This window comes from Carcharodon carcharias, chromosome 11 (genome assembly GCF_017639515.1).
Source record: "Carcharodon carcharias isolate sCarCar2 chromosome 11, sCarCar2.pri, whole genome shotgun sequence".
Lineage (NCBI taxonomy): Eukaryota > Metazoa > Chordata > Chondrichthyes > Lamniformes > Lamnidae > Carcharodon > Carcharodon carcharias.
This window is the reverse complement of record NC_054477.1, coordinates 57,723,838-57,739,090: the sequence shown is the minus strand read 5'-3', so window position 1 is coordinate 57,739,090 and position 15,253 is coordinate 57,723,838. Positions and strand designations below refer to the sequence as shown.

Here is a 15,253-nt window from a genome sequence, read left to right as displayed (position 1 = left end):
AGAAAATGAAATCATAACTGGGGACAAAAGATGGGATTAAGGGAGATGGTGATAAAAGAAACAGACAGTAAAACTAAAACTTATTTAATTTTTCCTTAAACTTCTGACACTGAATGCTGCAGAAGTGAAACTCCACATTTGTAAAATTAAATTTTCAGGGCTCGGGAGGTTGGTTGGCAATAATTATCACTGATCACGTCATTAAAAATTCACCAGCCATGTTAAGTGGTTTAACTGGCGCAACTTCACACTCTTACATAGATTTCAACACTGAGTCTATTGGCAAGATGCTATAATGGTGAAGCCTGTGAAGGAGCAGGGTAATTCACAACCCAACTCCTTGGTTTCTGCATTTAACTGTACACATGAACTCCAGAAATTGCTGTCTGATTTACCCCACTTTAAACAGTAAGTGCTGATAGCCTCACCATTATTCTCAACACAATATCTGGGCCATTATTTGGCAAAATACTCATTTATTCATATATCACTCAACATAGACAGTCCATGCCTTTTTTAACCCCTTTCATTTCTGGTGTTAACTTTGCTGATGACCTGTTGACACTGTAGTGTTGATTGCTGCAATCCTAGCTCTGCATTTAATCCTTAAATGGAGAAGTTAAGAATACCTGGAGGTTACCTTCAAAACATCTAACTAGGTAATTTAAAAATATTGTTGAGCAAAACTCCCACATCAGTTTCTTTTCCATTGAAGGTTACTCTCATCTCAGAGAAACTGTCATTTTGGATTCCCAAATTAAAGAAAATTGATATTGGATAACCTATAGAAACTTCTTTAGCCAGAGAGTGGTGAATCTATGGAATTCATTGCCACAGAAGGCTGTGGAGGCCAGGTCATTGAGTGTATTTAAGACCGAGATAGATAGGTTCTTGATTGGTATGGGGATCAAAGGTTACGGGGAGAAGGCAGGAGAATGGGGTTGAGAAACTTATCAGCCATGATTGAATGGCGGAGCAGACTCGATGGGCCGAATAGTCTAGTTTCTGCTCCTATGTCTTATGGTCTATAAAGTGAAGTCCAGAGATTAAATTTACATCAACATGCTTTCTGACAGTGGTGTTTAATGGTATAGAAACTAGAAAATTTCAGTAGCAATTGAGGTCATAGAAGAACTCAACCAGTACTGAAATGTCTCCGCTTGAATGTGTCCTGAACAGCATGCAGAATTTGCAGTCTCCATGAATTCCCTTTAGAGTCACTTTCTGGCTGTTCTTATAGCCCGCATGAAGCACAAAAAAAATTCCCAATTTGTGAATAGTTTATAAAGGTTTTAACAATACCTATGTAACTGATTGAAGGCAAAATAGTGAGAACGAGAGAAAATACCTTAGACTTAACATGTTATTTTAATGATCATCATTGAATACTCAATAATACCAGAAAGAAAATATTGATTGACAAATGGTCGGATCCCAGTCCTAACCTTTAATATATTGAGTTAGAATCTGATGTAATTGCCATTTTTATTGACTCTCTCAAAATTCAGACAGTTTACTGAGAAATTCCCAGTCTCCATATTTAATATTTTATATTCTATTTCATTATAATTAGCATTTTTCTGAATTTTCAAATTAAACTCACTTATAGAATTAAAATAAATGTTCTTGGGCAAAATAGCACTCACCTCTTTTGATGGATTGGCTGGGCATGTAAAAATGGTCTTCCAATAGGACCACACAAACATGACAAAAGATAGATGGAACACCACAAGGTAGATAACTGAAACAGAGAATGAAATAAAGCGTTTTAAAGTTAGTAAAACTTGCAATGCTCTATCGTTGGCATTGCATCCTTTGCAGAAGTCCAAACTACAATAAGATTCCAGAACCACAGAAACTTGCAACATATTCAGCACACTGGCTCTTCCAGCTCTTTGCCAGAGCATTTTAAAATTAATCCCAGTGCCCTGTGCCTCCCTCTCCAAAAAAAGGTTATCCAACTTTCCATTAAAAATGTAACATTCCCTGTGGTGAAACATTACATGCTTAAACAACTCTGCATAAGAAGAAATTTCTGCCATTTATAAAGCACCTTTAACATAGATGACCTAAAGTACTTTGCAGAAACTAAAAGGAAAGAAAATTAAGAGAAGGAAAGAAAATTATGATAAGGAAATGGAGGGATAGACTAGGGAGTGTAATTGAAAGTTTAGTTAAAAAGATGGGCTTACGGTATTTTTTTTTAAGAAGCAGGGAGATTGAAATATAAAGGGGTTTAGGGTGGGATTTCCAAAAAAAGAAAGCCTGAGGTGACAGAAGGTCTGCAATCAATGAAGAACGAAAGGGTGGGGAGGAATACACAATAGGTCAGAATTGGAGGACCAAAGAATGCAAGGTGTTATATATATATATATATATATATGGAGGAAGTTGCAGTGATAGAGAGGGGCAAAACACTGGAGGGATGGTAAGAGAAGCCATTGGGGAAGATAGGTAAGTTGCATTTACACAGGTCGGATTTAAACCATGTAATGGCAGTCCCACTAAGCTGGACAGTGGAACAGAGGCAACGAAGGAGGATTGTGTCTAATATTATGGAGAAGTCAAAGGCGACAATGGATAACACACCATAGTAATAACCATAAAGGCTGTCACTCAAGGTTTTAGCTAGGTTAGTACTGGTGAAGGAATTCTAATAGTCAATTTTGGGGAAATTAGGTATAGTTAGGACGAGACAATATTAAAGGAAATGGAGATTAGAAATGAGGTAGGAACTGGAGAGGACAAATAGATCAGGTTTTTGAAGGGGAAGATGATGACAAAGGATTTGAGGGAGATTAATGTTGTTGGAAGAAAGGGAGCCCTTTAAAATGTCGGTTAACACAGAGACCAGGAGATGTAATTAAGCAATCAAGAGTTTAGTGGAAAGGGGCTCAAGAGAGCAGGGGATGGGTTTTGTGAAAGAAATGTGTTGAGAAAGCAAAGGTTGAGTTAAGGGAAAAACTGTGCAGGGACAGGGCTTTAGTTAAAGCAGGTGGGAGACTGAGGGAAGTCACATGAATGGTAAGCAACGGATAATAGAGTTGCAGAATGTCTCAATCTTGGAGATGAAAAAAATTGTGCCCTTCATACCTCATCTCCCAGATGATAACAGGGGAAATGTTGGAGGCAGTTGCCTCTTAGAATACGAGTTCTTGGGTTTCTGGATTAGCTTGAAGTAGAAGGCAGTTTTGACTGAGGAAAGCAAGGCATGGTAATGCTGGATATAACTCAGCCACATCCAGACTGGTTATGCACTCAACCTTTAGGTTTAAATTACCATTAAATCCCCAACTAGAAGAAATAATCTTTCCTTATTTACCCCATCAAAATTATTCATAGCTTCAATGTCCTTTCTATACTGTGGTATTTGGAACTACACACATTAATCGAGATGTGGACTAACCATCGCGCTGCAGAAATTTATTACTCCTGTGCTCTTGAGCTCTATGTCTCCCATTTATAAACCATTCGAGAAAATTTTGTTTTAACCTTTTAAAATATTAGTTGCAGCATCCATTTTATTTTCCTATCTTTTCTCATTTCATATGACAAAATATTCATAATGTGAATAACATTCCTCAAAGTAAACACGAGTTGATTATAAACAGACAAATCAGAACACTAAGCCCTCTGCAGTCTAGGAAAAGCGCCTCCCAGGTACTAACACTAAGTCTTTTAATGGAATTATGCCTGTTACAATTGTACGAGTTAGGAGTTTAGTGTCGTTATAATAGAATCAAAGTATCTAAATGTACTTTTTGTATTGGGTTTAACTGCTGTTAGTGGGTGATTAGTTTTGAAACTATACAATCCCTTTTGACTTTTATCATTCGTGACTGTGCCAACTGAATGTGTAAGAATATTTTACCTAGCCCAACTTGTAAATACTGATACAAAAACAAAAATAGCTGGAAAAACTCAGCAGGTTTGACAGCATCTCCAGAGAGGAATCAGTTAATGTTTTGAGTCCATGTGACTCTTCATCAGAACTAAGGAAATATAGAAATGAGGTGAAATATAAGCTGATAGAGGGGGTGCGACAGGTAGATCTGGATAGAGGGCCAGTGATAGGTGGAGGCAACGAAGAGATTGCCAAAGATGTCATAGACAAAAGGACAAAGGGGTGTTGATGGTGGTGATATTAGCTAAGGAATGTGCTAATGGTGACAGTAAGGGTAGAAAGCAGGATAAGCAAGTAACAGATAGCCCTAGCGGGGGTGGGGTGGGGGGGAAGGGATCGAGATAGGCTAAAAGGTGGAGATAAAACAGTGGATGGAAATAAATTTTAAAATAATGGAAACAGGTGGGAAAAGAAAAATATATTTTAAAAATTATAAATTATTGGAAAAAGGGGGATCGGAAACGGGGTGGGGATGGAGGAGACAGTTCATGACCTGAAGTTGTTGAACTCAATATTAAGTCTGGAAGGCTGTAAAATGCCTAGTTGGAAGATGAGGTGCTGTTCCTCCAGTTTGCGTTGAACTTCACTGGAACATTGCAGCAGGCCAAGGACGGATATGTGGGCATGAAAGCAGGATGGTGTGTTGAAATGGCAAGCGACAGGGAGGTCTGGGTCATGCTTGCAGACAGATCGAAGGTGTTCCGCAAAGCGGTCACCGAGTCTGCATTTGATCTCTCCAATGTCTCCAAGGAGACAGCATTGGGAGCAGCGAATGCAGTAGACTAAACTGAAGGAAGTGCAAGTGAAGTGCTGCTTCACTTGAAAGGAGTGTTTGGGCCCTTGGACGGTGAGGAGGGGGGAAATAAAGGGGCAGGTGTTGCACCTTCTGTGGTTGCATGGGAACGTGCCATGGGAGGGTGTTGAGGTGTAGGGGGTGATGGAGGAGTGGACCAGGGTGTCCCGGAGGGAACGATCCCTGCGGAATGGCGCCTGGGGGGTGGTGAAGGAAAGATGTGTTTGGTGGTGGCATCATGCTGGAGTTGGCGGAAATGGCGGAGGATAATCCTTTGAATGCGGAGGCTGGTGGAGTGATAAGTGAGGACAAGGTGTACCCTATCATGATTTGGGGAGGAGAGGAAGATATGAGGGCGGATGCACGGGAGATGAGCCAGATACGGTTGAGGGCCCTGTCAACCACCGTGGGTGGGAAACCTCAGTTAAGGAAGAAGGAAGACATGTCAGAGGAACTGTTCTGGAAAGTGGCATCATCAGAACAGAACAGATCAGTAAATATTGAAGATTACTATCGACTTATGTTACACACGCTTGGTATAGATTTTTAAGTATTGCCCAACAATAATCCTCTGTATTAGCTTGATATTGCTTTGTTTGAAGTTATAAATAACTTTGCAACCTGTTTTTAAAAGTAAAAAGCCGTTCCAAGCACAACAAACACAGTAAAACATATCACCCAGCAGGAGGCCTCCAAAAAGCAGACAGTCATTTAAAAGTGACTGATCTAATCAACCACACACACAGATGCAGTAAGATAAGTGTCTGATTTAATTAGGAATTCACACTAAATAAGCAAAATCTGAGACAATGAGCTAATTACGCTCACACAAAAACAAAAATTGTTGGAAAAACTCAGCAGGTCTGACAGCATCTGTGGAGAGGAAGACAGAGTTAATGTTTCGAGGCCGTATGACTCTTCATCAGAATTATGCTTCCTACCCTGGAAGAATGGACATCAGGTGGTGACCATGCCTCACCTAGCCAGTCAGAATTTAATCATGCACTGCCTGGACCAGAGTTCAGGGTACCACTGGTCAGGCTGTGCTTGTGATTTGGGAAGGGTTAATCAGGCCTGCTTTTTAGTGGTACAGTGTACAGAAAGACAAAAGAAGAATTTCGGAAGAGACAACTGAGGACCAGTATTCCATGGTGAATCGGCTGACTCCACTGCCTTGTTAAGTGTCGCTTCTGCTGTACTTGTTTTGATAACTTAATAAATTTGTGAACTTTGTCCAAACACATCTGTACCCGGAGTGGTTTCATTTTGGTCAGGCCCTGAGTTTTGCAATTAATGTTAAATTGGATTTCAGAATCCTATACAATCTACATCATATGAAAACCCAAAGAGGAAAGGTTGGCGCTGCACATATTGTAACAAACTTAAAAACAAATCTTACATAAGACTGATAAAGCAAATGCTCTGTGCAATGTACATAACCATACCCTCTAGCAAGTCTATCTTCTCTATGATACACAGGGACTTCTGGCACAACAGAAACAGATACAAATGTCAGAATTAAAATCTGGCAATGCAACTGCCACTATGCAGTACTAAACAGAATAGGCAAAGTAGAAGATGAACAACAAGGTATCAAATGTAATTCGGTTGTATGCATCACCTGCAATGGAAGTTTGCCAAATAAAATCATTAATTAATGAGAATATAGGATCCATAGCCAGAAAAGAGTTCTGTACTTCAACTCTTTAGCATACATATTACATTTATTTTCAAAGTAGCATGTCAATTATATAGTGCTCACTTAATAACCTGATCTTTCAAAATTCCTTAGATTCTGGAGAAGTCCCAGCTTGGGACTCAGGTAAGCAACAAGAATAAAAAGCAGCTGATTGGAAACCGACAAATGTAACACCTCTTTTCAAGAAATGAGGGCGTTGGAAAGCAGGAAACTATAGGCCAGTTAGCCTAAAATCTGTCACAGGGAAAACTTTAGAATCAATTATTAAGGAAATAGTAGGACAATTAGAAAGTCATAATACAGTCCGTCAGAGTCAACATGGTTTCATGAGAGGAAAACTGTGTTTGACAAATTCATTAGAGTTCTTTAAGGACCACAACAAGCAGGATGAATAAAGAGGAATCAGTAGATGTAGTATATTTGGATTTCCAAAAGACATTCAATAAGATGCCACATAACAAGTTACTGTACAAGATAAAAACACATGGTGTTGGGGGTAATATACAGCACAGATACAGAATCGGCTAAATAACTAGGAAACAGAGTCTGACTAAAGTGGTCATTTTCAGGCTGGCAAACTTTAACGAGTGGGGTGCCACAAGATTAGTGCTGGGGCCTCAACTATTTACAGTCTATATTATGAATTGGATGAAAGGACCGAGTATACTGTAGTCAAATTTTCTGATGATATAAAGATAGATAGGAAAGCACGTTGTAAGGAGGACACAGAGTCTACAAGGAATATAGCTAGGTTAAGTGAGTGGGCAACATTTGACAGGAGTATAATGTGGGAAAACATTTTTTCAGTTGAATAGGAAGAATAGAGAAGATATTATCTAAATGCAGAGGGACTGCAGACTGCTGTAGTATAGAGGGATCAATGTGTCCTTGTACATAAATCACAAAATGTCAGCAAGCAAGGTAAATGGAATGTTAGCCTTTATTACAAAGGGGATGGACTATAAAAATAGGGAAGTCTTGTTGCAGTTATGCAGGGCATTGGTTAGGCTACGCCTAGAGTACTGCATACATAGTTTTGGTCTCCTTATTTAAGTAGGGATATACTTCCATTGGGAGGCAGTTCAGAGAAGGTTCACTAGTGTTATTCCTAGGATGATGGGGCTGTCTTATGAGGAAAGGTTGAGCAGGTTGGATCAATACTCATTGGAGTTTAGAAGACTGAGATGATCTTGAATGAGACATATAAGATTCTGAGGGGGCTTGACAGGGTAGATGCTGAGGATGCTTCCTCCCATGTAGGAATCTAGGATTACGGAGGGATATACTTACATTGGAGGCAGTTCAGAGAAGGTTCACTGGTTGATTCCTGGGATAAAATGGTTATCTTATGAGGAAAGGTTGAGCAGGTTGGGCCAGTATTCATTGGAGTTTAGGAGTATATGAGGTGATCTTACTGAAACATATAAGATTCTGAGGAGGCTTCACAGGCTAATAAGGATGTTTCCCCTCATGGGGGAATCTAGAACAAGGAGGCACAGTTTCAAATGAAGAGGAGGAGGAATTTCTTCTCTCAGGGGGTCATTCATTTTTAGAATTTTCTTCCCCAGACAACAATGGAAGCTGGGTCATTGAATATATTCAAGGCAGAGTGAGAAAGGTTTTTGATCTGCAAGGGAGTCAAGGATTATGGGGAACAGGCAGGCAGGAAAGTGGAGCTAAGGCCACAATCAGAATAGCCAAGATCTTATTGAAAGGCGGAGCAAGTTTAAAGGGCTGAATGGCCTACTCCTACTTATGTTCTACATTAATATGTTCTGTATACTTTGCAGCATATTAACCTAGAAAATTTGATACTGCATAAAAGCCCTTCCACCCTATCCTTAGTGGGCTAAATTGCTAAAAGGAATTAACTTCAACAAATATCACATTATAGAAAATCAAACTACTAGATTACTGACAGCCTAACAAATTATAAGCAACTTCTTCTGCAACAATAGTATTAGCCATGTTCCAATGGCATCACAATTCAACACTATAAAACAATCCAAATGCTCCAAATTTGCTAGTTGATAATAAAATTTGGTAGTAATATACAAAGCAAATACTACATTATATTTACAAAGGCATCCAATTGTAGAACACAGGGCAAGAAATTTAATTTGTAATAAAGGAAACGACAGTGGGTTCAGTGGAGATTTTGTTTTTTTTGTCTCAAAGATATTACACCCTTACTCGCTATGCACCAATAGTTTATGAGAACCCTGATTTAATCTCAAAACTCAATGAACTTGAATGGTAAAGTATCTAATTTTGATGCCATTCTGTTGCTGAAATTCATTCTACTTGGCTCCTGACAATTATACATACTGATTGTACTTTCAATGTGTTTTGGTCACAGCTCTCAAGTACAGAAAGCAAGTATAGTAATTTTAAAACAAAAACAAAAATACCTGGAAAAACTCAGCAGGTCTGACAGCATCTGTGGAGAGGTACATAGTTAACGTTTCGAGTCTGTATGACTCTTCAACAGAATTAAGGAAAAATAGAAAAGAGGTGAAATATAAGCTGGTTTAAGAGGGGTGGGACAGGTAGAGCTGGATAGAGGGCTGAGTTTTTCCAGGTATTTTTGTTTTGGATTTCTGCATCCACAGTTTTTTGCTTTTATCTTATAATAATTTTAAGCCAAACAAGAGTGAATCTCAGCAACAGTACACAATTGCAGAAAAAACAAAAAAACAGCCATAGGAACATAGAACTCTTTATTTTTTGTTTTCCGTAGGATTTACAGTACAGAAATAGGCCATTCAGTTCAAAAGGTCTATTCCAGTAAATATGCTCAACCCAAATTTTCTCCAACTAACTTCATCTAACCCTGCCAACATATCCTTCTATTCCCTTTTCCCTTACGTGTTTATTTAGTTTCTCTTAAATCTATGCTTTTTGTCTCAACTATTCTAAACCACTGACTCGCAAAGTGAAATGTCTTGGAGATGTAGAAATAGAACTTAGGAGTTGATCTCTGGGCTGAGGCTATGAAATCAATTATGCAGTAATACGTGATCTGTGTAGTTAAACAGGTTCCCTGTCAGAACTAATACTTGTGCTCTTGACATTTTCTGTTTCAGTATTGCATGTCCACCCCTTGTGGAATGTTCTTAGACTATTTAATTTCTTGTCTAGGTGTCATCTGTGGCTTTTCACCTCAGAGGCAGTAGGCTGTGGGTTAATTCATATAAAGAGCTGCTTCCACTGGCTCCCATCCTATTCTGCCCAGTTTCCATTTCAGGGTTTCCATTTGACAATGATAACAACTACGTATGAGCAAAACAGATGCTCCAACACAGCTTTAACAGAACTGCAGATGTTCAAGTCTCATGCTGCATAATTGCAGCCAAGTTCAGATTTGCAATTGCCATCCGGCCAGGATCTTCCCTAATATCCATACAGGCCTTTCTTGATGTGAGGGGAGGTCTGTACAGACCAGCAATTTGTCTTGCATAGGTGAGACTGTCCTCAGTGAAAAATAATGGGGCAATAACTATCAGTACATGTACTGCATTTTGTGTCTTTACATTCTGGATTATTTCAATTCCCAAATCTTACACTGTCCCAAGATCTGACTTCAACATCTGAAAAGGGCATAGAATCACAGCAGAGCCCTTGTTTTCAAGCAAATTCACTTCACAAACAATGAGCCAGTGAATAATGCAATAGTGATGTAATTGTTATATATTTTTACAGTAGAAAGTGGTTGTCCAACTCAAAAGTGGACAAGATAGAATAAATGCAAATGTAACTACTCTTTCACATTTTTTATATAAATGCAGTTGCTTTCAAAGTTGTAATCTTTTCTGGAATTATCTAGTATACTTTATTCTTTCCTGTGAAATTTCTAATCAGTTTAACAATCTTCTGGTTGTTCAGTTTAACAAGCTACTCCAGACATTCAAATACCCTTTCACTGGTTGCAGTGGCTTGTTTGGAATTTTAATAACTAATAGTTAGATTTGAAACCTAGTTTGCTTACAGTTTGAACCAATCTTCAACAAATGCATCAAAATAAGCCATAAGGGATCAGACTGCAGTTTAAAAAAAAAATCAGACTCTGTGTCCTCCCACAACTTGCTTATGAAGGTACAGGATTTAGACAACAAAAGTAGGTTGTGACAGAAGTCTTTTTGGTCACAATATTAAAATTATACTCAATCTAGTTTACAAAGTTATTTCTGACAGGGTTCTCGCTGGAGACAACCCTATAAGTAAATTTAATATGATATAGCCCTGAATTACTACAATTAGAGAGCATGTAACACAGATATTTTGCAGACATTGCTGTTGATATGACATCTCTGAACTTTTCCCAATTACCAATGTTTTTACGAGCTAACCTTCTGTGATCCAAGAGCTCAAGAGTTAAATCTGGAAAGTCAGCTGGTCCAGAAGGAATTCCAGCCAAGCTTCTCTGACTATGACTTTAGTGTTCCCTCGTGTGATATCTTGAATACTTCATTTGCTAAGGGAGTAGTTCCACATTAATAGAAACAAACAATTAATATTCTAGTACCAAAGCAACAACCAGCAACACTGGACAAACTACATCCCATCACCTTGACAGACCAATTCTTTAAGATTGCAGGGCAGTTCATGACCAAGTGGTTACTGCCAGACATAGATCACCTACTCGACTGTCATCAGTTTGATAGTCGGGATGGAAAATCGACAACCCACCGTCTGGTTGGTGTTATGAACTTACTTTGCAAAAATGCCAATAAGCTCCGACCATAATTATAACAGATTTTTCAAAAGCATTTGACAGGGTTGATCATACAGTCGTGATTATGAAGCTGACAACGTTAAACATACGTGAATTCTTGACCTGTGGATTGTCGACTTCTTCGCTGACCACACTCTGTGTCACATACCGTAGTTGTCTACTGAAAGTGTTCAATTAATAGCAGGTATGCCTCAGGGCACTCAGCTAGGGGCAGTTCTTTTGCTAATCCTTGTTATTGATGTTCTCTCTTCTTCTGGCCTCAACTACTGGAAATACGTGAAAGATATGATGGTCGCGGAGTCTAGGCTGCGGGGTGCAGTCAGTGAGGAAACTCTCGACGCCATCAATGAATGATGTGGGGAAAAGAATATGCAGTTAAATGCTACTAAATATAATGCCATGCGAGTAGACTTCGGTAGACATGAGCACATGCCCCTTGGCATAAAGTTAGCAATTCCAGAGGTGAAAGCCTTAAAAACCCTAGCTACACAAATTCATGTCGACTTGAAGTGGGATTGCCAAGTAGACTGTATGGTTAAGAAAAATAAATGAACATTCATCCTCAGACCCCTCATCTCTTTCAGACTCCCTGTCCATGACCTGTTGTTGACCCACACTGGTTACATCCATCCCTCATGCCAGTGAGGCACTCTGGCCTCACAGACACACAAAGCACTCAGGTTGAAAGAATACAGAACCACGCACTGAGGTTGATCTTAAGCCCTCAGTATCAGTAGTACGATAGTGCTCTTCAAGTCACAAAGCTTGAAACACGACAAATGGAAAGGACTAAATTTGGAACATCCCCTAGCAATCTACTCAATTTCAAAACTCCTCCATCATGTCCAGAGCAATCAAGGCAAGTCAGATTAAATACAATCCCGTAAGATGCAGGATGGGAAGGTACCAGTGTAGCCCTATTCCTTACATGGTTTGGATCCTCAATGAAATTTATATGTACTTCAACACCTATAATGTAGGAATGGTATATTGGTTTGTGATTTAAATGCAATTTTAATTTTATTCTTCCCTTTTGTTCATCTCCTGTAACACTTCATTGTTACCTGCTGAATTTGTTTGTCTATTTTTGTTACTACATGACAGTTACGTATTTGCATGTCTTTAACTTGATTACTTAAGCCTTTAAATTAATTTTTTTCTTGCATGCTACACTGCCATTCAGTCTTTGGATTGCGAACGTGTTTCTTGAACAAAGTATAATTATTATGTTCCCGAGAACAAAAAAAAATTCTACAGTATTAAATGAGGTTCAATCTGTAAAGGAAATACTGCCTCGTTAACTAGCACAGAATAAAGTGCACAATTTTTCATCACTAGTTCTTAATTCATTATTCCCTGAATCAGGGGCAACATCAGCAACAGTTTTGGTGTTGATCACCATAGCTTTAAGAATAAAATGCACGTGCTGGAGTTTTTATTTAATTTATGTACACTACCAATGTTGTCAAATAAAAACTTAGCAATTCAAAAACAAGTGGTACAATTAAATAAGTCAACGATATATGCAGCAATGTGTTCAAAAACAATCTTGACTGGTAACTTTATGCCCATGTTCCTAAGTTATGAACAGCAGGAAGGTCTCAGATTTTAATACTGGTTTGTCCTGAATAAGTCAATTTTGCCAGGGTGACACTGGAGTAACTACAATTTGCTTCACTATTCCTAGGATAGAAGGGATGTTATTTTTTCATGAATGTGGCCATCACTGGCTAGGCATTTATTGCCCATCCCTAACTGGCCTCAAGAAGGTGGTGGCGAGCTGCCTTCTTGAACCGCTGTAGTCCATGTGGTGTAGGTACACTCAGAGTGCTGTAGTTCTGGGAGTTCTAGGATTTTGACTCAGCGACAGTCAAGGAATGGCAATGTAGTTCCAAGTCAGGATGCTGTGTGGCTTGGAGGGGAACCTGCAGGTGGTGGTGTTCCCATGTGTCTGCTGTCTTTGTCCTTCTAGGTGGCAGAGTCCACGGGTTTGGGATGCGCTGTCAAAGAAGTCTTGGCGAGTTGCTGCAGTGCATCCTGCTGGTGGACAGACTGAATGTTTAAGTGATGCATGGGGTGTCAACCAAGCGGGCTGCTTTGTCCTGGATGGTGTTGAGCTTCTTGAGTGTTGCTGGAGCTGCACTCATCCAGGCAAGTGGAGAATATTACACTGCACTCCTGACTTTTTTTTATTCATTCGTGGGATGTGGGCGTTACTGGCTAGGCTAACATTTATTGCCCATCCCTAATTGCCCTTGTCCAGAGGGCATTTTAAGAGCTAACCACATTGCTGTGGGTCTGGAGTGACATGTAGGCCAGACCAGGACAGCAAGTTTCCTTCCCTAAAGGGCATAAGTGAACCAGATGGGTTTTTGCAACAATTGACAATGGTTCCAGAATTTTATTCTGCTGTGGTGGGATTCAAACCTCGGTCCCCAGGGCATTACCCTGGGTCTCTGGATTACTAGTCCAACAACAATATCAATACACCATCACCTCCCCTATTTGTGCCTTGGAGATGGTGGGCAGGCTTTGGGGATACAGGTTGTGAGTTATTTGCTGCAGAATTCCTAGCTTCTGACCTGCACCTCTTTTATTTATTCATTCATGGGATATGGGTGTTGTTGGCTAGGCCAGCATTTATTGCCCATCCCTAATTGTCCTCATTCAGAGGACAGTTTTAAGAGTCAACCACATTGCTGTGGGTCTGGAGTCACATGTAGGCCAGACCAGGTAAGGGCAGCAGATGACACGAAAATTGGTGGGGTGGTTAATAGCGAGGAGGATAGCCTTAGATTACAAGAGGATATAGATGGGATGGTCAGATGGGCTGATCAGTGGCAAATGGAATTTAATCCGGATAAGTGTGAGGTGATGCACTTGGGCAGGACAAACAAGGCACGGGAATACATGATGAATGGTAGGACCCTGGGAAGTACCAAGGATCAGAGGGACCTTGGTGTGCATGTCCACCGGTCCCTTAAGGTAGGGGGACAGGTAGATAAGGTAGTTAAGAAGGCATATGGGATACTTGCCTTTATTAGCCGAGGCATAGAACATAAGAGCAGGGAGGTTATGCTGGAACTGTATAAAACGGTTAGGCCACAGCTAGAGTATTGTGTGCAGTTCTGGAATCCGCATTATAGGAAGGATGTCATTGCACTAGAGAGAGTGCAGAGAAGATTTACCAGGATGTTGCCTGGGCTGGAGAGTTTTAGTTTTGAGGAGAGATTGGATAGACTGGGATTATATTCCCTGCAGCAGAGGAGATTGAGGTGCATAAAATTATGAGGGGCGTAGATAGGGTAGACAGGAAGGAACTTTTCTGCTCAATAACCAGGGGGCATAGATTTAAGGTAAAAGGCAGGAGGTTTAGAGGGGATGTGAGTAAAAACTCTTTTCACTCAAAGAGTGGTGGGAATCTGGAACTCACTGCCTGAAAGGGTGGTAGAGGCAGAAACCCTCATAACATTTAAGAAGTATTTGGCTGTGCACTTGCAATGCCATGGCATACAAGGCTATGGGCTAGTGCTGGAAAATGGGATTAGAATAGTTAGGTACTTGTTTGACTGGTGCAGACTCGATGGGCTGAAGGGCCTTTTTCTATGTTGACCTCTATGAAGGCAGATTTCCTTCCCTAAAGAACATTAGTGAACTAGGTAGGTTTTTACAACAATCGGCAATGGTTTCATGGTCATCATTAGGCTTTTAATTCCAGATTTTTATTGAATTCAAATTTCACCATCTGGGATTTGGACCCGGGTCCCCAGAGCATAATCTTGGGTCTCTGGGATACTAGTCCAGTGACAATACCACTATACTACCACTTCCCCTTTTTAGCCACAGTATTTATTTGGCTGGTCCAGTTCAGTTTCTGGTTAATGGCAACACCTAGTATGTTGATAGCGCGGGATTCAGTGATGGTAATGCTATTGAATGTCAAGGGCAGATGGTTAGAGTTTCTCTTGTTGGAGATGGTCATTGCCTGGCACTTTTGTGGCGCAAATGTTACTTGCCACTCATCAAACCAAGCCTGAATGTTGTCTTGCTGTATATGAACACAGACTACTTCGATACTGGAGGAGTTGTGAATGGTGCTGAATATTGCGCAATCATCAACGA

At 40.0% G+C, this 15,253-nt stretch overlaps 1 protein-coding gene across 2 annotated transcripts in view; it reads right to left on the bottom strand.

Annotated features, from left to right (window-relative positions):
* LOC121284037 (palmitoyltransferase ZDHHC20-B-like) overlaps positions 1–15,253 on the bottom strand; it is a 123,607-nt gene that overhangs the window by 80,762 nt on the left and 27,592 nt on the right. For both annotated transcript variants that reach the window (XM_041198998.1, XM_041198999.1), the window contains exon 3: positions 1,647–1,741. In XM_041198998.1, the coding sequence (XP_041054932.1) occupies positions 1,647–1,741 (95 nt within the window). The remainder of the gene's footprint in view (positions 1–1,646; positions 1,742–15,253) is intronic.